Genomic DNA, 23,070 nt, shown 5'->3' on the forward strand with positions numbered 1-23,070 from the left:
TGGTCTCCACCCATGCCTCTCTGCTCTTTCCCGGGACGCTGGTCTATAGGAACAGAGTCAACGTCTCCCTTGTTCTGGCTTCTGGCTGGATTCAGCCAAGGAAAGGCAAGAGGAGAAGGAAGTCCAGAATCCCCCCTTCCAGATTAGCTTGGTTGGCTGCATTCCATACAGCTGAGGAGCTCTTTCTGGCTCTCAGCAATGGCTCCCTCCTTTGGCCCCTGAAGTCTGGCCCTGGTGAGTCTTTACGAGACCCTGGTGCTTACTCTTGCTATGTTGGTTCCAGAAGCTTTACCCATACCCGCCATGTTCCTAAAGACCCTTCTCATTTCCCCTCTTGGAGTGTGCCATGTCTTCTGCTCAGAGCCTGTGCTAGGCTCCTGGGGCCACTGTGACAAATACCCATGACAGAACGGCTTAAAACAACAGAAATTTGTTCTCTTACAATCTGGAGGTTGGGACTCTAGAATCAAGGTGCTGGCTGCCAACAGGACAAGCTTTCTAGAAGCTCTAGGGTGAACCCTCCAGGCCTTTCTCTCAGCGTCTGGTGTTGCCAGTGGCGCTTGGCTTACAGGTGCGTTGTTCTGATCTCTGCTCCCTCTTCACAGGGCTGGCACCTCTCCTGTGTGTCTGTCTCTTCTTCTAAGGACACCAGCCATATTGGATCAAGGACCCACCCCACTCCGGTGTGACTTCATGTTAATTTAATGACATCTGCAAAGACTCTATTTCTAAATAAGGTCCCATCGACAAGAATAAGGGGTGAGGATTTCAACATATGTTTTTGGAGGGTACAGCTCAACCCACAATAGGGCCCAAATGATATGGTGCCCCAAGGGGGCTTTTCTTTCCCTCCAGCATCCCATGCCCCCTGGTCTCCTCCACTAGGCCTTCTTCTGGGCTTACTTTCTTCAAGTTGCTCTCCTACTGGATTTTCCAATTACCCCCCAAAACTCTTCTTTCTGTCCTGGTCCCATTGCCACCCACCCAATTTTTTTTTTTTAAAGATTTTATTTTTTATTTTTCAAGTGGAACCCTACATGGGGCTTGAACTCCTGACCTTGAGATCAAGACTTGAGCTGAGACCAAGAGTCAGATGCTTAACCAACTGAGCCACCCAGGCATCCCAAGATGTCTTTTTTTTTTTAAGTAATCTCTATACCCACAGTGGGGCTTGAACTCACAACCCCAAGATCAAGAGTTGCATGCTCTACTGACTGAGCCAGCTGGGGGCCCCAGCCATCACTCCTGTTTGAAGGCATGCATTTTCTTTGTCCTGTTCTGGTCTTCTGACTGACTTCCTCACCTCCCAGACCACTGTCAGCTCTGCATGGTGTTCTCTGTTAACATGTGACATGTGTCCACACAATCATGAAGGAAAGGAATTTGGGGGTAAAGTCTCCTTCGTTTGACCCTCTCTCCCTCCGTCCCTTTAGCTCTCTCTCAAGAGCACACACTCACATCGACCATGACAAAGGAAGGTCAGCTATGGGTATTGCCTTCCTATAATGGTAGGAGGAAGTGGTTTCAGAACGAGACAAGAATAATGTGGATGGGAAACTGAAAGAAAATGAAGAGATTTGGTCACAGATGACATCACAAAACAGCTGGGTCAATGAGCTCTGAGGGCTGGCCCGCATCAGACTTCCAATCACGGAAGCCCAACCAAGTCTTCGTTATCGAAGTTAATTTAGGCTGGGGTTTCTGTGACTTGCAGCCAAAGGCAAGTGTACCACCCGGATTTTATTTCCTTTTGTTTTGTTTTTTATTTCTAACCAACTAAGCAGATGAAAAATGATTAAACACAAAACAAATAAGAAAACCACTTTCTTGGATGCAAGATGGCCAGATCAGAACTTGAGGTTGTCTGGTTCTCAGTGTCAGGATGTCACCAGGAGACACTTCTACTCTTCCCAGATCCCTGGGGTCTCAGCCCCATTAGGTCTGTCCTGAGTGGACGCGCCAACAGGCTCGTGGCTGGATGTGGCAGAAGGAGCTCACAAGGCAAGCTGACCTACAAGGGTCTGGCAGACAACCGTGGGTTTGGGGAAAACAGGTCAGGGAACCACACCTTGGGGAGTGGGCAGCTTTTCCAAGCACTGTGACCAGACTGTTGGAAAGAATAGAGATAGAAAGCATATTCATTAAAAAGAAGGCTGCAATTAGGACTTCTGGATGGAGAGGAGGACTGAATACAAATATTTACATCTATTCCCTCCTTAAACTCACTAAATGACAGTAAAGATGGTGAAATATATATTTTTAAAATGTAGACACTCACAAGAATTGGAGAGAAGACAATATTGACAATTTTGGAAGCTGAACAGCAGATAGATGAATGGTAACTTAGCCGACTTCAAAAAGCTGGATCCCAAGCCAGTAGTAGTAGGGAAGCGACAGAGCAACTCGAATTGCATGCATACATTTACACATATTTACACACTCACACACACACCTCAGAAATCAGCAGCACCAGGAGGTTAGGATGTAGGTGTGAATGTGGGGCAGGAGGTGGGAATTCCATCATTAAGTCCTCCCCAACTGCACAGCTGGGTTCTTCCACCCCACCATCTCAGTGGTGGCCTCCTCTCTGGAGAGGGTAAAACCAAGGGTCGCAGGCTCCGGAGACAGCTGACACAGTTGGGGGTAAGGTGCAGGTTGACAGAGCAACAGGTAGGCATAAAGGAAGATTTCCACGCTGGCTGTGAGCTCTCCCTTCCTCCTCATTCTTCCATGCTCTGGTCTGGATCTGCTAAAGGGAAGATCTAAAAATGCCACCTTCTGGGTTTCTGCACTAAAATGGTTCACCCAGATTTCCCTATCTGTGGACCACGGTCTCGTGCACGGAGCCTCCAACCAGCTCTGTAGACCCCTCCTCTGAAATCTGAGTAGACAGCCAAGAATCCCAAGATATTTGAGGAAATGTGCCATTTGAGAAACAGACTAAGAAGCAAACGATTCAGCTAAAAACAGCTTAGAGGGAATAGAGACAACACAGGGGACGAAGACCTCAAAATACCCGCAGCGATGGTCTAGAAGTCAGAAGAGCGGGGAGCCCGAGAAAGAAGCTGGATGTGACTAAATAAGGACTCAGGTAATTAGAAAGACTCTTTGGATTGAAGATAGGATGGCAGAAAAATAAAAATAAAAATAAAGATATGATGGCAGAAATTTAAGAAAATACGTTAGCGAGTTTGGAAAATAAATTGAGGATTTCTCAAAAAATCAAACAAATGAAAAAAGGAAGGGAAAAAGGAATAAAACAATTCAAATCTGGTCAAGGGGGAGGAATAACTAAATAATAGGAGTCTAGAGAGCAAAAGAAATGGAGGGAAGATGATTTTTTAATTTTTATTTTTTAATTAAAATTTTTAAAAAAATATTTTATTTATTTATTTGACAGATAGAGATCACAAGTAGGCAGAGAGGCAGACAGAGAGAGATGGAGAAGCAGGCTCCCCACTGAGCAGAGAGCCTGATGCGGGACTCGATCCCAGGACCCTGGGATCATGAACTGAGCTGAAGGCAGAGGCTTTAGCCCATTGAGCCACACAGGCGCCCTTAAAAAAAATTTTTTTAAGAAGATTTTATTTACTTGATAGAGGGAGCACCAGCAGGGGTGGGGTGGGGGGAAGGAGGGGCAGAAGCAGAGGGAGACGATAAGGGAGAAGCAGACTCCCCACCTAGCAGGGAGCCTGACCCTGGTCTCGATCCCAGGACCCTGAGATCATGACCTGAGCCAAAGGCAGATGCTTAACGGACTGAGCCACCCAGGGGAACAACAGATAAAAATAGACCCATGCCTGGGCTGATGGGTGAAACGGATGATGGGGATTAAGGAATATATTTGTTTAGAGGAGCTCTGGGTGATGTATGGAAGTGTTGAATCTCTGTATTGTACACCCCAAACTAATATAACACTGTATGTTAACTAGCTGGAATTAAATTCTTTTAAAAATGGACTCATGCTAACCTACATCACCATGAAATTTCAAATTCCCAGAAGCCAAGAGATGATCCTACAAGCCTTTAGAGAAAACATTTTCCTAGCAAAGATCAATAATCAGAATGGTTTGGGCTTTTCAATAGTGACACTGAAAAGCTCAGAGACCGTGGGGATGGTCTCGGAATTCCTGGGGAAAATGGCCTCCAACTAGAACTCTACATACAGCTGAATGTGAAGCCAATGGGAGACTAGAATGAAAACCCGTCAGACATGGAAAATCCTAGAAAAATTTACCCCCCATGTCCACTTCTCAGGAATCAACCACAGAAAAGTGCCTGACTAAAACCAGGAATAACTAAGGGAGAAGAGGGCATAAAATACATACTAGGGGAGGTCCCAAGGTCAAGAAATGATGGGGATTTGAAGATTGTTTTATAAGGATCTTTTTTGCCTCTAGATTGGAATCTGTTAAAACAAAAAAACACAACAAAACAAAAATCCAACTAAGTAAAGTTAAACATCTAATTGCTTTAAGTGATTTGGAATCAGGCAGCATCCCATCTGGCAAGGAGGGGTGGGGTGTCCCAAGGGGGGGCATAGAAAATGGAAGCATTTAATAGGAAGGGGAGGGCGGCAAGAAGTTATTAGCTCAAGAAGCAAAAGGATTGTGGACTTCCTTTGTGGGAGGAGCTGGGGGTCTTTCTTATCATGCAGGTGAAGAAGACCTCCTCTTCCTTAGGGGGATAGAGAGGGCCCAAGCAAGACCACCTCATAGATGCTAACCAGAAAATTCCAGATTCACTGGCTTAAAATTCTACTCCTGCAGAGGTTGAACCTGCCTTTAAGTCTCAGTTTGCTGTCCTGGGGACAAGTGACTCCACCCTGGACCCAGGATTTCTCTCTTTAACAAATCTCTCAGTAGGTTCCAGAAGAAACCTCTTGAAGGTGATGAAGAAATTGCTAGGACATGTTGTGCATTTAATCACACTGAGAGGAGATTCACGAAGCCGAGGAAGATCTGGAGTTTGAGTTTGTGAAGATCTGTAGAAAAATAAGCAAGCTCGGAGAGGAATGATTAACTCCAGGGCCAACAGGCCAAGGAAAGCAGGGAGGGGAAAACTAATCCCAGCGCACGGTGTGGCTTATGTGAAGATCACGTCGAAGCAAGCACAACAATGGACCAATGAATAGTGATCGAACTAAAATCAGCACGTGGCTGTGCTGAGACAAAGATGGGGACCCTGTCCTCGCCTCGGGCAAGTGTGCATTTGTAGCCCTTGTGTGAACAACAGGGTGTGGGTCAAGGACAAATACGCCTTCTCTCCAGTAGGAAGTTAATATGGAAAGCTAATAAGCAGGCTATTTGGAGGTAAACAATTAGTTGCAAGAGCTCAAGGTGGTTGCCCTAGGGAGTGGGAACCCGGTGGGACACGAAAACCCAAGGATTGCTGTTTTTTTGTTTGTTTGTTTGTTTGTTTTTAGGATTGCTGTTTTTTAAGACAAGTCTTGTGGAGATCTTTGCCTTTTTAGACTTTGCTACTACTGAATCAATAAAGGATAAAAAACTAATTTTTCAGAATGTGCTATATTCGTACAGAGTATTCAGGGTGGTGGGTTGAGTTTGGACAGCCATTTTGATTGAGGTGGGCAGTAGAGAGATGACATGCGCACAGAGCTCCAGAAGCCGACCGGCTGCCTTTGCCGCCATCTTGTAAAAGGAGCGCTGAGGCCATAGGGTCCGGGCCTCTGCACAGTCTTGCCAGACTGTCGGTTAACTGACTGCTCGTCACACCGCACTAGGTGCTCTTTCCTATTTCTGCTGCCCAAACCATATTGCTGTAGGGTCCGCCCTTCTTTGTGGTTTGTTGATTTAACTGCAAGGAGACAGAAATTTCAGAGACCAGTCAAAAGCCTTCCTATGCACTTTAGTCTCTGATAGATGCCACACCCAACTGAGACTTGGTTTCTATCCACATGGATTTCAACCTTCAGCCTGAAGATCGGACACGTCAACACTGTCTACCTGTAAGGCTTCATGGGCCTGGGCCGATGTTGTTGGCCCTGTGACAGGAGAAGATCAGAAAGGGGGAACGGCCAAGACCATGGGCATGGGGGGTGCAGGAAAATGCCTGTAGGGAGTTCCAGCAAATGGAGGCAGTATTTTAACCAGATGGGAATCTTTGTAGGGCAAAGACGGGGAGCCTAACTCAGGCGTGAAGGGAATCACATCACACCTTTATTGTGTGACAAAATAAGGCCCAGGCAGGGCATCTGTATATAATATTCACAGTCACTCTGTGATATGTGGAAGAAAAGGCACAGTGACCTAGGCTGGCATACCTTGCTGGAGAAAATGATGTACAAATGAGAACCGTCTGCACCAGGGGTTCCCAGCACCACTGAGCGGGCTTCTTAGGGAACCCCCAACACACATCTCCCCCACAGAGGAAAGCCAACACACATAACAAACCTGGAAAGTCTACAGAACAGAGACAGGACCATGTTTTAGCTCTATCACCAGGTTTACGACGCCCGCATTGCAGCTTCTAGTGACCCATGATGCTTTAGAAATTGCATTTTCCCCAAGAAGGATTCCTTCGGGTTGATGGGAGGCGGGAGTTCCAACCTAAAGTCCATAGTTTAAGTAGTTGTCTTTAATGACCCATACTACATTCCCACACATTTGCTAGATCTAAAGTTGTTTTTCCAGAAAGGCACATATTATCATTAATCATAGTGTTGGCCTGTTTTCATGGTTTCTATTGTGCTTTTACACAGTATCAAACACTTGTGATTTTTAACCTTAGTTGCTTAATAGAGTCCCCGGAAACATCCAGGAAAAAAAAATGGGTTCTCAGCCTGTAACCCCGGAGTTCTGATTCTAGTGGTTTAGAGTGAGGCCCAGGCACTGGTATTAAAGAATGGTTTAACTCTCCGGTGATTCTAAAATGCAGCCAATGTTGAGAAACCAATGTTCTGAGAGTTTCCTACGGGCATCCAAGTCCCCAGTGTGGCCCACAAGGCCCACACGATCAATCTGGGTCACCCCTCCCTCCGCCCTTGCTCACTGCACTCCAGACACAGGCGCCTCTTTGCTGTGCTCAAACACACCAACCATATTACCATCTCAGGACATACGCCCTTTTGGGGCCCCTTCTGGAATGTTCTTTCCCTGGACATTTGACTATCTGGCTTCCTCATTCCATTCAGGTCTCTGCTCCAATGGCACCTCCTCAGAGAGGTCCTCCTTGGCCACTCCATTTAAAATACCAGCCTTCCCCAGTCTCTGTCCCCTGACTTCATAGCACTTTATCAACATCCGCTGTTATGTTTTGTATTTACTCTTCCGGATGACATTAATGCCTGGGAAACAGCAGAAGCTTAATAAATATTTGTTGAATGAATCGGTGAGTGGACGAGGATATACATAAAATCATGCAAACTCGGGCATGAAGGAAGTGCTCTGAGTTTGCTTCCCAGCTCAAAAAAGCCCAGTTGCTTCCTTATACTGCCTGATGCCATCCTGAGGAACAGCGACCCCAACTGGGATTTGTACCTGAGTCCCAGACAGAATGGAAGTCCACTAGCGCCAGTCCCAAGAAAGAAGCTTCTAGAAACAGACACTCGGTATGTATGAGGCCTTCTGATGTGTATGCATGAAAAATGTATGATAAGCCTTTCTGACATTTACAAAAGCCTTTTGTTGCTGCTACATATTGCCAAGCGTGTTCTCGTCCGCCACCTTGTGTCCAAGTGGCGACACTTCCAGACAAACCGTGCGTCATACCCGGGCTCTGTCAAAAGGAAAGTTCCAGGCAGCTGGGGTTGGCCAGGTTTGGCCAGAGCCATTTGGCAAAACACTGTGCACATCTGACCAGGCCCTGATGCTACCAATCTTCCTAGGCTCCCATTTTTTTAGAAACAGGAAGCAATGGAGGTGACTGTTCGGTTTGGTGGCTTTTGCTGGGGGTCAGCTGAGAGAAGTGCCTAAGGGCCAGCTGCCCTGTGGCCATTCTTAAGTGTAGGGTTTAGTGGCGTGAAGAGCGCTCGCCTTGCTGAACAAGCGCTCCCCGTACCGGGGTGCCAGGCTCCGTGGGTTATGTGTCTGCTTTGGCCTCAGGTCATGATCTCGGGGTCCTGGGATCGAGTCCTGCATCAGGCTCCTTGCTCAGCCGGGAGCCTGCTTCTCCCTCTGCCTGCTGCCCGCCCCCGCTTGTGCTCACACACAAATAAATGTCTCTGACAAATAAATAAATAAGAACTCCCCATTCCCAATCCTCCCAGAGCCCCCAGAAAAATAAAAAGCAATTCTCCTCCACCTGCCTCCGCCCTGTGGTGTCGGAGGGTCTGTGGGCTTTCTAGAGAGAAGCCCACGCGTCGGGGGCCTCTGACTCCAACCTGATCAAAGGCAGTGGAGAGAGGGCCCGGGCCTGGGGCTCTGAGGTCCGCCTGCGGGGACCCAGCCCCACTCCAGCCCCGGGTTCCCTCATCCCGCTAACCCCTGCCAGTTCACGGCGGCCGATGGAGTTTTGGCGGGATGTCAGCTCTGGTTCGCTCTAGCGAGACTTGGCGGCTCCGTGGGGGTGAAAGGAACCGGGGCTGGGTGCGGCGGGCTGCCCTCTCCGAGCCCCTGGAGCACAGCCAGGCACGTCTTCGAGCCTCGTGGGAGTCAGAGGACTGGTCCCGGGCAGCCAGCCTTTGTGCCTGGGGACCGTCGGGTCCTGAGTGCTGAGCCCAGAAAGTGCTTCCCTGCAGGTCTCCCTGAACTGCTCTCCGCCCTTCTCCCCGGGAGAGAGAGAGAGAAGGGAGCTTCGGGCCACCTGTCGCGGAACTCGGTTGGAGAGCTTTCCCCAGCCTTGCTGTCACCCGCAAAAGAGGCCGAGAACCCCTTCCTCAGCTGGACTCTGGGGCCCAGACGACTGCTGTTCAGCTGGGATTTGGGTCACCGGTCAGAATGAGCTCCGGCAGGACTTGAACTAACCTTGGCTAAGTCATTAGAGTTACTGGGGCCCTTGGTTCAGTTTACAAACCTGGAAGGAATTCTTAACACTTTCCGCTCGGCTACTCAGAGTCACACCCAGGTGTGTCCAATGAGCATTAAGGACCTACAGCTGGCGTCCCCGGAACCAGGAACCAGGGAGAGCTTCTGGGAGGAAGTAGTGTTCTAAGAAGAGGAAGCGGGAGATTTCTCTCTCTGCTCTCCCTCCCCCCCTCCCTCCTCTCCCGACCACCCTCTCTGTTTTTCTCTCTCTCCACACAGCAAAAAGGCAGCTATCAGGGCATCTGGGTGGCTCAGTCAGTGAAGCGTCTGCCTTTAGACAGATCCAAAGATCATGATCTCCGGGTCCTGGGATCGAGCCCCAAGTCGGGCTCCCTGCTCAGTGGGGAGCCTGCTTCTCCCTCTCCCTCCGCCCCTTCCTTCCCCACCCCCATCTTGTGTTTGCTCGCTAGCACTCTCCCAAATAAATAAGTAAAATCTTAAAAAACAAAAACAAAAAGGCAGCTGTCATAAGGCAGGAAGAGTGGCCTCACTAGAAGCTGACCCTGACGGCACCTTGATCTTGGACTTCCAGCCTCCAGAACCGTGAGAAAATTATTTTCTGTTGTCTAAGCCCCCAGGCCTGTGGTATTGGCCATGGCAGCCCATGCTGATGAATTCAGGGACCCACTGTCCCTGTTGGTCTGGGTTTAAGGGAGTTCCAGGGCCAGCCCTGGGAGTATCCTCATGATGGGTGAGACTGGATATGGAAAATGCCCGGGCTTCATCCAGTGCAAGGTACGCAGTAGGTGCTCTATAAATGCTAGCTAGCAATTATTATTTTATCCCTTCTACAACTACTTAGTAAGCACCTGCTCTGTGCTAAATGTGCTTTAGAATACTGGTGGTTACAAAATAGATAAATAGATAAACTTGGGAAGTTTACAAGCCTTTAGTTACCTGGACCAAATCACAGGGGTCTCGGTGTGACAGGGTTCATAGTGGAAGCCGCGTCAGACTAGGAGAACAAAGGCCAGGTAAGGTGGGGCTCAAGGCAGCTGGCCCTTAGGCACTTCTCTCAGCTGACCCCCAGCAAAAGCCACCAAACCGAACAGTCACCTCCATTGCTTTCCTGTTCTGTGTACTTTATCGCAACTAAAAAAAAAAATACTCAGGACAGTTTGCACATTCTTTGCTGTCTTCTGCCTGCTGTGACTCCCGTCTCCTTTTCTCTCCTGCGCTGTCGCCGGCCACTACTCCTTTGGTGACTCAGGCCTGCCCCCTCCCCACAGGCCACTGCCCCGCAGCAGGCGGTCTTCAGAGCTAAGCCCACCCCCAGGAGCCACGGCTGGGCCTCCCACTGGCATGATGCTCAGACCCCTGGGAGCAGCTTCCTGTGTTTCCAGAACATCACACAGGCCTTCCAGGAGGCCTCCTTCCTACGATGGTAAACTGTTTCATCTTTTCTGTTTCAGTCTCCCCTCCCCACAGACGGCCCGTCCTGTCCATCGAGCCCCGCCCTGGGCTGTCCATCTTGGGCTTCGAGGGAACGGCCGCCTCTCGGAAGCTTTCTGGGACCCCCTTCAGCCGGTGCCCCATCACGTGTTTGCATTTTGCTCTGCGGAAGGACACAGAATAGCCCAGGGGCTTCGGAGGCAGGCCTTTCCGCTCCCATTGGCTTGCGTTCAAACCCTGGCTTGGCCCTCTGCCGGGGAGATGGCCCGGGCCAAGTAACTTCAGCTGGTTGTTCCTCACTTTTCTTATCTCGGAAATGGGAGAAATAAGGCCTTCTTTCGGATTGTTGTAAGGCTCACACTGAGTTAATCCACGCTGTCCTTGAAATCGCCAGGTCTGTGGTGTGGCCGGCCGCCTGGGCTCTGCAACCAGACTGTGGACGTGACCTTCAGCGGCTTACTTGGCTACTCTGCGGCTGTGTTCCCCTCTGTGGAATGGAAATAACTGCAGCGCAGATCACGTAGGCATCATTTCCACTCAGAGGCAAAGCATACCACAGTGTTACTATCAGAGCAGAGCGGGGAGTTCATTCAAATTATTTGGGAGCTTACTGCGTGCCAGCCACTCTGAAACAGAGGGTTTTTAAAACCTCAGAGTGTGTGGTATGCTTTGCCTTGTAGGAGGAATGACAACGGAAAGGTCAAGACTCGCCCGGTGTCACGCAGCCGCTGCACGGACACGTAGGATGACAGTATCTCTAGAGGAGCCAGGATCCGTTCTCTTGCAGTGACTGGCAAGAGCAGACACGGCCAGCGAGAGCTCCGCACTGGAGCCCTGGTTTGCCCCGTCAGAGGCGTGATATGTCAGCGAGAGGGCAGAGTGATGGGAGCGGTACACGCTGGCCAGACTCCCTTCGGCTCATCCCCATCATCTAACATCTCACCCCTCCCAGCCCAAGGCTTAGGTGTTCGTGTAACACGTCCAGGCCCGCCGAGTTCCAAGACACAAGCTTTCAGCTTTCAGCCTAGACAGAGCTGGGCAGTGAGGACCCACCAGGGCGTCGGGAGTGGGACAGCCGGGCTGGGGGATGGGAAGCCTCCCCGGGGAGGAGGCCTTACGCCTGAAAGTGAAGAGAACTCAGCCAGGCGGCCGGGGTGGGCAAAGCTGGTAGAGAGCATGTCTCAGGACTCGATTTTTCTCCTGACCTGGAAATGAGAACTTGATGCCTTCCAGAAGAAAGTCACTGTGAGTCTGATCCATGTGAGCAGAGAGAAAGGAGATGTGTCATGAGTTTAAAAAAAAAAAAAAAAAAAAAAGTCTTGGGGCACCTAAGTAGCTCAGTCGTTAAACGTCTGCCTTCAGCTCAGGTCATGATCCCAGGGTCCTGGGATCGAGCCCCGCATCGGGCTCCCTGCTCAGGAAGAAGCCTGCTTTTCCATCTCCCACTCCCCCTTGTTCTCTCTCTCTCTCGCTCGCTGTGTCTCTGTCAAATAAATAAATAATTTAAAAAAAAAAAAAAAAACATCTTGCAAGCCTCAGTGAAGGAAGGAGGGCTTGATCTGAAGGGTAGGAAAGGCCTCCAGCAGGGTTTGACTAACATCGTGTTTCTCACTTTGGGTTTGGAGCCTCCCCTTCAGTCTGCGTCCTCAGTGCAATGAAGAGTTTTTGCACGAAGCATCTTGGAAGTCCACCACGGGCCCTTCCTCCGGATGGATCACACAAGCAAGTTCCGGTGTTCAGTCTCCCTTCCCCACAGATGGCCTGTCCTGTCCATCGAGCCCCGCCTTTGGCTGTCCATCTTGGGCTTCGAGCCCGTTCTTGGGCTGCGCGAAAGTTTGAGAACCGCTTCTTGGTTTTGTCAGAGGGACAAAGTAGAACTACTCTGGGTCTGATACCTGAGAGAAGTACTGATAGGACGAATCAAGCATGAATAATTTACACTATTTTATAAGAATTTTTATTTGAGGGGTGCCCTGGTGGCTCAGTTGGTTAAGTGTCCGACTCTTAATTTCAGCTCAGATCATGATCTCAGGGTCATGGGATTGATCCCTGCATCAGGCTCTGCACCCAGCACAGAATCTGCTTGAGATTCTCTCTCTCTGCCACTCCACGTGCGCCCCCCCAAAAGAAATAAATGTTTTTTTTAAAAAGGAATTGTTTTTGAGCAGAAAAAATGGTTGTATTGAGAAAAACACTTCAAGGTGGGACATACATATGCACATACAAAACTAAGTAATTGAAGAGAATCTTGGGTATCTATTTCCCCAGGGAAAAAAGAGGACCAGGAAGAAACAAACCTTGGTATTTCATGTTCCTGGAATTTATTATATGTGGACATTGCTTTTGTTCATACTGTTTTCCAACTTCTGATGCCATTTTATTGAGTGCACACAACTTTTAGAATCGGGACACAGATTTCTTATCCTACCCCCAAAACTTACAGACTCCTAGTCTTAAGAGTAGGAATGTATTTCATCTTTGAAACTCCAAAAAATCATTACTGGCCATTACCTGAGTGGTCTTTTGAGTCACACAAAAGTTAAGCAGAGGTAGGGCATGGAAAAAACAAAACAAAAAAACAAAAGGTAAAGTTATCCATTAATACTAGCTGGTGCTTATCACATGCCATTCTAAAGCATGTAAATTCACTTTTCACACCAGCTCCTGCCTCACTTAACAGTGTTTCCAAAGAGAGTTAGAATGCAAACAATATACAACTTTGCCACTCTTTCAGAAAATGACTAGTTAGTCCAAAACAACTTCATTTATGTGGTAGAAAAGGAGTTAAAGGCAGGGTATGGATTCGCCATTGTAGAAAAGAGTGTATATGTGTGTGTGTGTTTGCTTTAAATATGACTTTTCTTAAAAGAAAAAGACTTCTTCCTGAGGTGTAGGTTCATTGCTGGCTGCTTGGAAAAAAGCTTTCTTGGTTCACAATTCCAAAGTCTTCCCCATCAGAGTGTCCTGCCACCAGGGGCGTGTTCTGGACCCCAGTCCATTCTCCACTTGCTTCCTGACATTCACATCTGTGTCTGTGAGACAGGAGGTGTCGTGCAATATATATTCATCTTCTCCGCGTTCTTTTTCTCATCCTCATTATCAAACTGGGCTTCAATCTCCGCTGGATTGACGTAAGTATAGAAGCGGGCCATGATGGCAAATATCACGCAGACCACCAGGAGCAACGCCGCGAATAGAACATATTCAGCCCACTTGGAAGGAATTGGAGTTGGAGCAAGAAAAAAACAAAAACAACACAGGTTATGGTACGGTGTGCTTTGGGAGTACGTTTTCTTGCTATGTCTAGGTAGGAGGTGCTCTGCAATTGAACTGTGATGGAGAATTGGTAGGTGACTACCATAGATCCGGAATGGCCGGCTTTTCTTGAATGCCCAAGTACAAAGATAACATTTTTTTGGAACCACACAGGAGAGCAGAAACCAAGACTCTGGGAGGATGAGAGAAAATTTCTGAAAAACCCATGTTAAGGGACAGAGCTGGCCTCTAGAAGGATGGGGACCAACAGAACAGCATACAGTACTCTTGAGCAAAAAATAACATGCAGAAGTGTTCTAAGTTAAGACCTCCACATCATCCTTTGGCAGAATCTTGAGGTTACGAGCTCACAGCAGGGGTGCGTGCTCTGATGGGACTTGGAGGGGGAAGTGAACAAACTGATAGGGTAAGGGACGACCCCCTTACAAGACAAATACTGAAATGCTAAAGGAGAGGGTTTCAGTTTCAGAGACGCTCTCATTTTATGTTAGCTGGAAAAATTACAACTACCCTCAGAAGGGCTCTAACTTTAGGTAACATGAAACTTTCTGGAAAACATGTCTGGCTTGGGGCCATTATGCAACATTCACAGAAGCTAGGAAAGATCTTTCCTTTGATAGTAAACCACTTTAGGTTATAGGTATATTAAGGCAAATCTTGGTATTTTGTCTGTCACTATCTAACTGTACACAACCAAGTGGAAATACAAAGAATCGGCACACATTTGGCCAAAAACGCATTTGGTCATCATCCTCTCTGGCTGGTTTTATTTGACCATTAGCTTAGATGACCATGTGTATACAGAGGTGGTGAGGGAGAGTCGTCATAATGACCACAGACACACACAGACTCTTTCCCCACCCCGTACCTGTTCACTGAACTGGCCTGCTCCCGCTACGATAAGCACAATGATGTTGCCCACAGCCACCGTCAACAGCCATCCTGCTTGAAGCACTGACTTCATGTTGGAGGGGGCCTGGGGAAACAACACACAGTCAGTCTCTAGATGGCAACGGCACAGCTGCAGAACACAACTTACCAATGCATTCAGTTGGGCAGTCCGCCCTAAAAATGTACATCGAAAGTGGGTTTTGCATCTATATGTGGGGTCACATATAAAAAGGCTTATCACTTGGGTAACAAGACACCCCAAACACTCATGTACGAACATATAAGAATTCCTTGTTTCCCACTCTCCACATCCTCACAGCGTTGTTGTCCTGAGTTAAATGGGCAAATCTACAGATGAATCAATTCTGTGTCTACAGAAGAGTTTCCAAGCAGAGCCATCCATCCCGTTCTCTTTCCCCTAAATGGAGGCTACTCTCTGGGCCAGGAGCTTGCTCTGCTGTGAGCTTCCCTGTCACGTCATGACACCCCTCTTGTCACCTATGATATGTCATTTTATCCGATTGTGAGGTCATCACAGAAAGGGACTGTCCAACTCATATTTATGATCTTCACCGCAAGACTTGAAGGTGCTAGGCGTTGTAGGGTCACAATGACCTTAACTGTATTTTGATGAAATTGTTGAGAAACTAGCTTCTAATCAGCAGAATTTACCTCATGAGTCTCATCTTGAACAGTTGAAAGCAATATCTTTCAACTTTTAAAAGCTGGTCTTCAACCAGCATGTAGCTATGGAGAGATCTCACCTGAGTCTTAACGATTATGAGGACACAACCCAGAAATGGACACCATAATGAACAGTTGATATCATTTAGTTGCTTCAGAACATAGACTCTGCTGCTTATCGTGGCCCTGGTCACGATCATTAATACAGCTTTCCCCCCTCAGGGCTGTAAATCTCTGGTATAGGATGTGGGAATGCAGAGTCATATGATACATGCACCCAAGAAGTTAAACAGTCATATTATTACTTGATAAAAACATGACTTGGGGGATCTCAAACACCTTGTTTGATGGAAGATACCATAATGCTTTCTAGAACCTTCCCTCCTCCCCCCAGAATCTTTTAAACTATAAATATATTGCTTATTGAAGTTAGGTCCCAACGGGGGTGGGGGTAGGAGAAGGGTGGTAGAAACAATGACCAAGAGACCTGAGAATATGAGAACTCCAGTCCCGTGACAGAGAAAACCACCTCGCCGCAAGTGAGGAGGAAATACTGTGGGATCTGCAGAGCCATGTTAACTGTGTTGGGTGAAATATCTTCAAAGATGTGCAGTTCGGGGCAGCCGATATTCTAAACCAATAAGGCAGAAGAGAGAAGATATTAAAATGGAGAATTGCTTCTAGAATAAAAACTGCTCAAACAGGCAAATGGAGCTTGGACTTCTAGAACCATGTCATACAATTTGTCAAATAAATACGGTTTTTATTTATCTATTTATTTATTTGTTTTAACACCTTAATTTTACCTTTTTCAGTTTTCCAAGATTCACTGTTTATGCACCACACTCAACGCTCTATGCAATACAAGCCCTTATGCCCTTTTAAAATATGCAACAGTGCATTTTGTCCTCTCAACAAAATGGCGTTGGTTTTGAAAATCTGTTCACTAGCATTTTGCTCTTAAATCAGACAGTAGAGTGGAAGTCAGGGTTTGTTTAAAACATTGCCATCTCTTTGAACTCAAAGTTTGTAAGTCCATGTAAATAGTCTAGGAAGAGACATCAGATACTGGTCAACGTGGACTTTTAGTCAGCCTCAGTTGTCTGTTTAGTTTTATTCTAAAAATAACAGCACACTGAAGTCAACAGTGAGTTAAAGAACTAGTGGTCAACTGAATGAATTCAAAGCCTGTTTAAAAGACAGATGCTAATGTTCCTCCATTTCAGTCATGACCAGGTCCTAAATGTTTGAGTAGAACTTCTGATTCAACAGAATGACTCACTGACCGTCCTTCCAATGACATAGGTGAACGCACTACCAAATTCCAGGTTGGATGATTGGAAATTTCTTTCACACTTTTGTGGAATCTGTTGGGTTGAGTTTATCGTAAAGTGTTTTCTGTGGAAAGAAAGAATGATATAGGTTAACTTTCCTGGTATTAACAGCTTCAATGTAATGTTTAAGGAAAAATACTTGAAATCCTTGAACTTGGGAGCACAGTGTCTAGGAGAGGTACTTACACGCCCGAAGGAAAAAATTGATACTCGCTGGCATTGTGACTGGTGACATTCACATAAACCTTGTCGTCCATGGTGATGTTGAAGCTCTCATCAAAACTGTTTATAAATCTGAAACAGAAAACCATCCGTCTTGTGACTGGACCAAGGGGTACTTTATTTAGGTCACAGTATATGCCCCTGAACTTGGACTGTGATCTCTTTTGGAAGGGACTTAAGAAGTCTATGGAAGAGTTCTAGACTTATAAAGGCAGAAGGAAGCCAACCCAGGTTTGTTATTATTGACGCACTCAGGAGAACACACCCACAAGAGCTGACCACAGTCTTCTGCCTGGAGCTGTTCTAAGTGCCTGGTAACTAGGAGTAGTTCAATGGTGTATTGAGATATTAGCCTGGATGGAAACAGGAGCTGGTTCCCCCTTCAAGAAGGCAGTGCTCTGTATTCCTTGCTCAGAAGCTTTAAAGAACTAAAAGATCAAAGTAGAAGTTGCTTAGTACCCGAACAGTCTCCGTCCGGGCTTCTTTCTGGGGGCTGGGGATAGAAGGCCATTTTCTGTCCTTTACCTGTAGGAGCCTGGGCAGGGAGGGGCCCCAAAGAGTGGAGAGGAAGAAAAGGGTTGGTCCGGCAACCAGAGACACTTTTGGGGAGCTCACCTCCGAGAGGGAGTTCTGTGTCTGCAGGACCTGGAACAGTGGTGACTGACGCTCTTCTAGAGCTTGGATGGGAGTGTAGCACCCAGAACCTTGGTCCTGGGTTTCAAGGCTTCCAGGGCCTGCAAAGTCCTCTATGCCTAAGCGGCTTGCCTTCAAAGGACCATAAAGATGGTGACAGTATGGACAGAAGATCGGATCCCTTCCTTCGGTGCTCCAGGCTATAGGAGACCCTGACGCTCATGCAGCACACCAGCCAGAAGGGTGCTGCCTCCAATGCGACTAGTGGATTTTCCCTGGACAGCTGAGGGAAAGCTTTCAGCAGATTATCCAATTTAAAGGATGGGCACTCATAAAATCGTACACCCAAGGACTGCAGACAACAATTTAACCTGAACATTCCTAAAACATGTGGCCACATTTCATCGGCTTTGTGGCGACAAGTAATATTGGTCAAATTCTAGGTACTGGGACAACATTTCTCTGAATTAAGCTCAGGCCTTAAAGTCCATGGGCGTTTGACCTGGTGTAGTGTGACAGGTGCCTCACTGAGAACGGACTCCTGACCTGGGCCAGCAGGAGCTACGTAGTTGGGCGGACATCTCCGTGTGAAATGGCTGGCTCATAGGGTACCTCTCTGTTTAACATTTTGAGGAACAGTTTTTCAAATTGTCTGCATCATTTTATCATTCTATATTCCCACCAGCAGTGTAAAAGTCTTCTGATGTGCCCACATCCCCACCACACTTGAAATCCTTGAACTTAGGATTCAAGTTATTACCTGTTTTCTTGGTTGCTTTTATTTTGGTTTTTGGTGAGAGCCTGGTGAGTGTGAAGTGGTACCTCAATGTGGTTTTGATTCTCATTTCCCCAATAATTAATGATGTTGCACTTCTTTCCTAGACTTTTTGACTTTTCTGTGCTATCTTTGGAGAAACCTCTCTCTCTCTCTCTCTCTTTTTTAAAGATTTCATTCATTTATTTGACACAGAGAGAGAGCACGAGATGGAGGAGCAGGAGATGGAGAAGCAGACTCCCTGCTGAGCAGGGAGCAAGATGCGGGACTCAATCCCAGGACCCTGAGATCATGACCTGAGCTGAAGGCAGAGGCTTAACACACTGAGCCACCCAGGTGCCAGAGAAACATCTCTTTAAATACTTTGCCCATTTATTTATTTATTTATTATTTTTTAACTTTTAATTTTTTATAAACATATAATGTATTTTTATCCTCAGGGGTACAGGTCTGTGAATCACCAGGTTTACACATTTCACAGCACTCACCAAAGCACATACCCTCCCCAATGTCCATAATCCCACCCCCCCACCTTCTCCCAATACTTTGCCCATTTAAGATACTGGGTTATTTGTCTTTTTACTTTTGAGCTGGAAGAGTTCCTTCTGTATTCAGAATCTCTTCTCAATTATATGATTGCAAATATTTTCTGTCATTCTGTGAGCTGTCTTTTCATTGTCATGACGGTATCACTTGTAGCACGAAAGCTCTCCATGTGCCGAAGCCCAAGTGACTATTTATTTATTTATTTATTTATTGGCTTTGTATCCAAGAAACTGCTGTCTAACCCCAGGTCACAAAGATTTATTGTTATTTTTCCTTTATAAATTTTATTGTTTTAGTTATATTGGGTTTATGATCCACTGCGTACATTTTTGTGTGTGGTCTCAGGTAGGGTCTGACATCAGTCTTCTGCATATGGGTATGTGGTTGTCTTAGTACCAAAATGATTTTAATAAACCCACAACTACCTTTAAATGAAGATTTCTCTTTAATCTACTTATGACCATACTCCCTCCTTGAAAGATCTTTTTCAGTATGATAGTCATGGAAACCAAGGCTTGAAATGAACCAAACTTAAAACTAAGCCTATGCCTAGATTTTTCTAAATCTGAAATTGAGCTTTTTAGAAATTAATGAAGCATATATAATCACATCATCTACATTAATGATTTTTGTACCACTAATGAATAAAAATACTTGTAAAATTTTTAAAATTTTTCTCATTCTCTTAATATATTTTTAAATTACTTATAATGCTCAAATTAATTTGGTATAATAATTATATATAATTTTAACAGATACCATGTTCATGCATTATATGCTTAAATATTTTTACTGGATGTGGTAAAAGCTTTATAAAGATTTTATAATTTATTTATTTGAGAGAGAATAAGTGAAAGAGAGCATGAGGGGGAGAAGGTCCGAGGGAGAAGCTGGACCCCTCGTGGAGCTCGGAGCCTAATGCGGGACTCGAGCCCGGGACTCTGCGATCATGATCTGAGCCAAAAGCAGTTGTTCAACTAACTGAGCCACCCAGGCACCCCATGATAAAAGCTTTAAAGGCCACCTCTCTAGAGAAACTTTGTACATGGGGACAAAAAAAAATCATATATGAATGGGAATTGGAGTATTGTTTGGAAAAATGGAAGCAACCTAAATTTCCTTGAAGAATGGGTAAATAAATTGTGGTATGTACATGCAATGGAATATTATATAGTGGTTTGTGTGAGTGGATAAGGGATACTTATAGAAATATGGATAAGTATTAAAATATTTTATACTATACTTTATAATATATAATATTGCAGAACACACAGAGGACCATAATATATTAAGTTTAAAAACATTCTCAAGAACATTGTTTGTAAATATATATATATATATAGAGAGAGAGAGAGAGAGAGAGAGCAATATGTAATGTTAAAAAATTCATGAGAAAGATCAATATCAAATTCTCAGCCAATTTAGACCCCAGTATTGTCATTTTTTTTTTTTTTTTGAGAGAGAGAGAGAGAGTGAGCAAGCATGTGTAATTGGAGGGAGAGGCAAACGAAGAGTGGGGAGAGAGAAACTTTAATAGGTTCCATGCTCAACGTGGAGCCCAATGCAGGCCTCGATCTTATGTCTCTGAGATCATGACCTGAGCTGAAATCAAGAGTCTGATACTGGGGCACCTGGGTGGCTCAGTGGGTTAAGCCTCTGCCTTCGGCTCAGGTCATGATCCCAGGGTCCTGGGATCGAGCCCCACATCGGGCTCTCTGCTCTGCAGGGAGCCTGCTTCCTCCTCTCTCTCTGCCTGCCTCTCTGCCTACTTGTGATCTCTGTCAGATAAATTAAAAAAAAAAATCTTTAAATAAAAAAAATAAAATAAAATAAAGATAAAAATAAAAATAAAGAATCTGATACTTAACCAACTGAGCCACCCAGTTGCCCCTGTTGCTTTACTTAAAGGACCCTGTTGAAGGTAGTCCACAGAAGTCTCACAACTTACTGATACCACATAATTAAAACGATTCCATTCTGTTTAAAATTCTCTCTACTCTTTCTTTAATTCATATGTTATTCCAAAATCCAACCTCCTGGCTTTCTCAAAGTTGTTCTATTTATCAGTTAGTTTCTGACATTGTTTTTTCAGAACTTCCCCATTTTATGGATTGTCTCTTGGACATTGCTGAAATAATCAATCTTTTGATCCACAGAAGATATGATGATGCCAATTAAAATAAAAAAGTTCCTGGCTTATCTTTTACTACATGAGTGGGTTGGTGAGGTAAAATGTTGCTGATCTTATGTGTCCTTTCCCAAAATCTCAACAAAGACAATTTTAAAGAAGAATGAAACTTTAGCATAGCACCAGAACAAGAAAGGATACCACAATTTAGACTGTTTGAAGTTTCCAAAGTTTTAGAGACATTTCTGAAGAAATCAAAACGATAGTTCTGAGCCACCAAGGACATCCCAGAGGTACTTCCAGCTCAGAGACTCAGATGCAAAGATTAGGAAAGGGCCAGATGACCAGCATTAGAGGATTTCCTTCCAGGTGTGCAGGACAGCTGTATGTATATGCATGTGTGCAGGACAGAAGAACAATCTGAATTGTATCTCCACCCCTCCCCCAATTCATATGTTGAAATTCTAACCCTTAGGACCTCAGAATGTGACTCTATTTGAGATAAGGTCTTTATTCTTTTTTCAAAGATTTTATTTATTTGAGAGAGAGAATGTGTGTGCATGTGTGTGTGAGTCAGGGAGGGGCAGAAGGAGAGGGAAAAGCAGACTCTGCACTGAGCACAGAGCCTGATGTGGGGCTTGATGTCAGGATCCCAAGATCATGACCCGAGCCAAAGGCAGATGCTTAACTGACTGAGCCACCCAGGAGACCCTAGAGGCAGGGCCTTTCAAGAGGTAATGTGAAGTCATCAGGGATCCAAGATCACTGGTATTCTTAGAAGAAGAGATGATCAGGACATAGACACACAGAAGAAAGACCATGTAAAGACAGAGAAGGCAACTCTCTCTAAGGCAAGGGGAGAGGCCTCAGACAAAACTAATCTAGCCAATGCCTTGATGTTGGACTTCAAGCCTGCAGAATCATGAGGAAATAATTTTCTGTTTTTTAAGCCTTCCAGCCTATGGTACCTTGTGATGGCAGCCTTAGCAAACTCATACAGAAGAGAACAAAGAAAATGAGAAGGAACCAAAAATCAAAAGAACATAGTGCTGGCTACTATTCACATGTAGTTTTACTGCAGAGATATGTGAGAACACCAAGGAGAAAGAGGATCCCCAATGCTTGGTGAGGGGGAAATTAAATCAACTACAGAGAGTGGCAGATGGTGTGTGTGTGTGTGTGTGTGTGTGTGTGTGTGTGTGTGTTTGAGCACAGTTGGGTGTTGGATGCCAATAGAGACAAGCCTCCAGGACTCTGGGAAGAAAATGGCGGCCAACCTATGACTAAGCAGGAGAACAGAAAAGCATTTTTGGGCAAGCAAGGACTTGCAAATTGCCTCACAGATTTTCTCGGTCAGATATCTGAGCACAAGTTTGCAGCCAAACAAGAAAGGTGACCCAGAATTCACGAAAGAAAGACACTAACCTGGACAAATGGTAAAAATTCTGTGAGGACAGTGGCATCACAAGGACCACAGAGCAAAATGCCCTCCTTACATCAAAGGGCATGCTGAAGAGTTGGTTCTCAAAGAGGAAGGTGAATTCCCTGGGTCCATTCTCTGGATCACCCAGGAGGTAAAGGCTCATATGCTTTTGTCAACAAGAGGCCAAGTGAGTCACAGGAAAACCCAAAAGCTGTGCAAAAAAACCTTGGTTTAAAGATGTAGAACCATGGAACAATTCAGGGTATGAAATAGGCTATTCCAATTAACCTTGACATTCAGAACATTTCCATTCGAGGATATATTTTCAAGGATATAAAGTTACATTTCCTTCCCTTTCAGGCTTTTAGTGCATTGTGACTAATATTTTGATAGTCAACTTGTAAATTCTGTCTATTAATCATTTGTAGAATTGACCTAGCACATGGAGAACCCACAAAAGTAAACATTACAAATGTTAACAATGCGAAACAAGCCAGAGGTAAAGAGAGATGAAAATTAATTCCATGTCTCCACAATTTCCATTAGTAAGTTAATATTCATCCTCGTAATCATACACTTTCTCTCTACTAGTTCATGTTTTACTGGTAACTGGTAAAAGCTGAAATCTGGAATTGTTAAGGAGTGTCACAGGGAAACAGAGATTGGCTGTAAGAGTTGAGGCCAATAGGAGCCCTATCCACGTTTCTCCCCCAATCTATTCAGATGTTCTAATCTTACTTAAAAAGTGTATTTTCAGGTTCGCCTGAGTGATTCAGTTGGTT

General features: G+C 45.6%; 1 protein-coding gene across 1 annotated transcript in view; it reads right to left on the reverse strand.

The window, feature by feature from the left end:
- Positions 1–12,673: 12,673 nt before the first annotated feature.
- Positions 12,674–23,070, reverse strand: part of SLC15A1 (solute carrier family 15 member 1) — a 49,741-nt gene continuing 39,344 nt past the window's right edge. The window contains exons 19-23 of the mRNA XM_059378325.1: positions 16,748–16,855; positions 16,514–16,625; positions 15,715–15,858; positions 14,521–14,628; positions 12,674–13,588 (exon numbers count right to left, since the gene is read on the reverse strand). Of these exons, the coding sequence (XP_059234308.1) occupies positions 13,397–13,588; positions 14,521–14,628; positions 15,715–15,858; positions 16,514–16,625; positions 16,748–16,855 (664 nt within the window). The 3' untranslated portion in view covers positions 12,674–13,396. The remainder of the gene's footprint in view (positions 13,589–14,520; positions 14,629–15,714; positions 15,859–16,513; positions 16,626–16,747; positions 16,856–23,070) is intronic.

The sequence above is a fragment of the Mustela nigripes genome, chromosome 15 (genome assembly GCF_022355385.1).
Source record: "Mustela nigripes isolate SB6536 chromosome 15, MUSNIG.SB6536, whole genome shotgun sequence".
NCBI lineage: Eukaryota > Metazoa > Chordata > Mammalia > Carnivora > Mustelidae > Mustela > Mustela nigripes.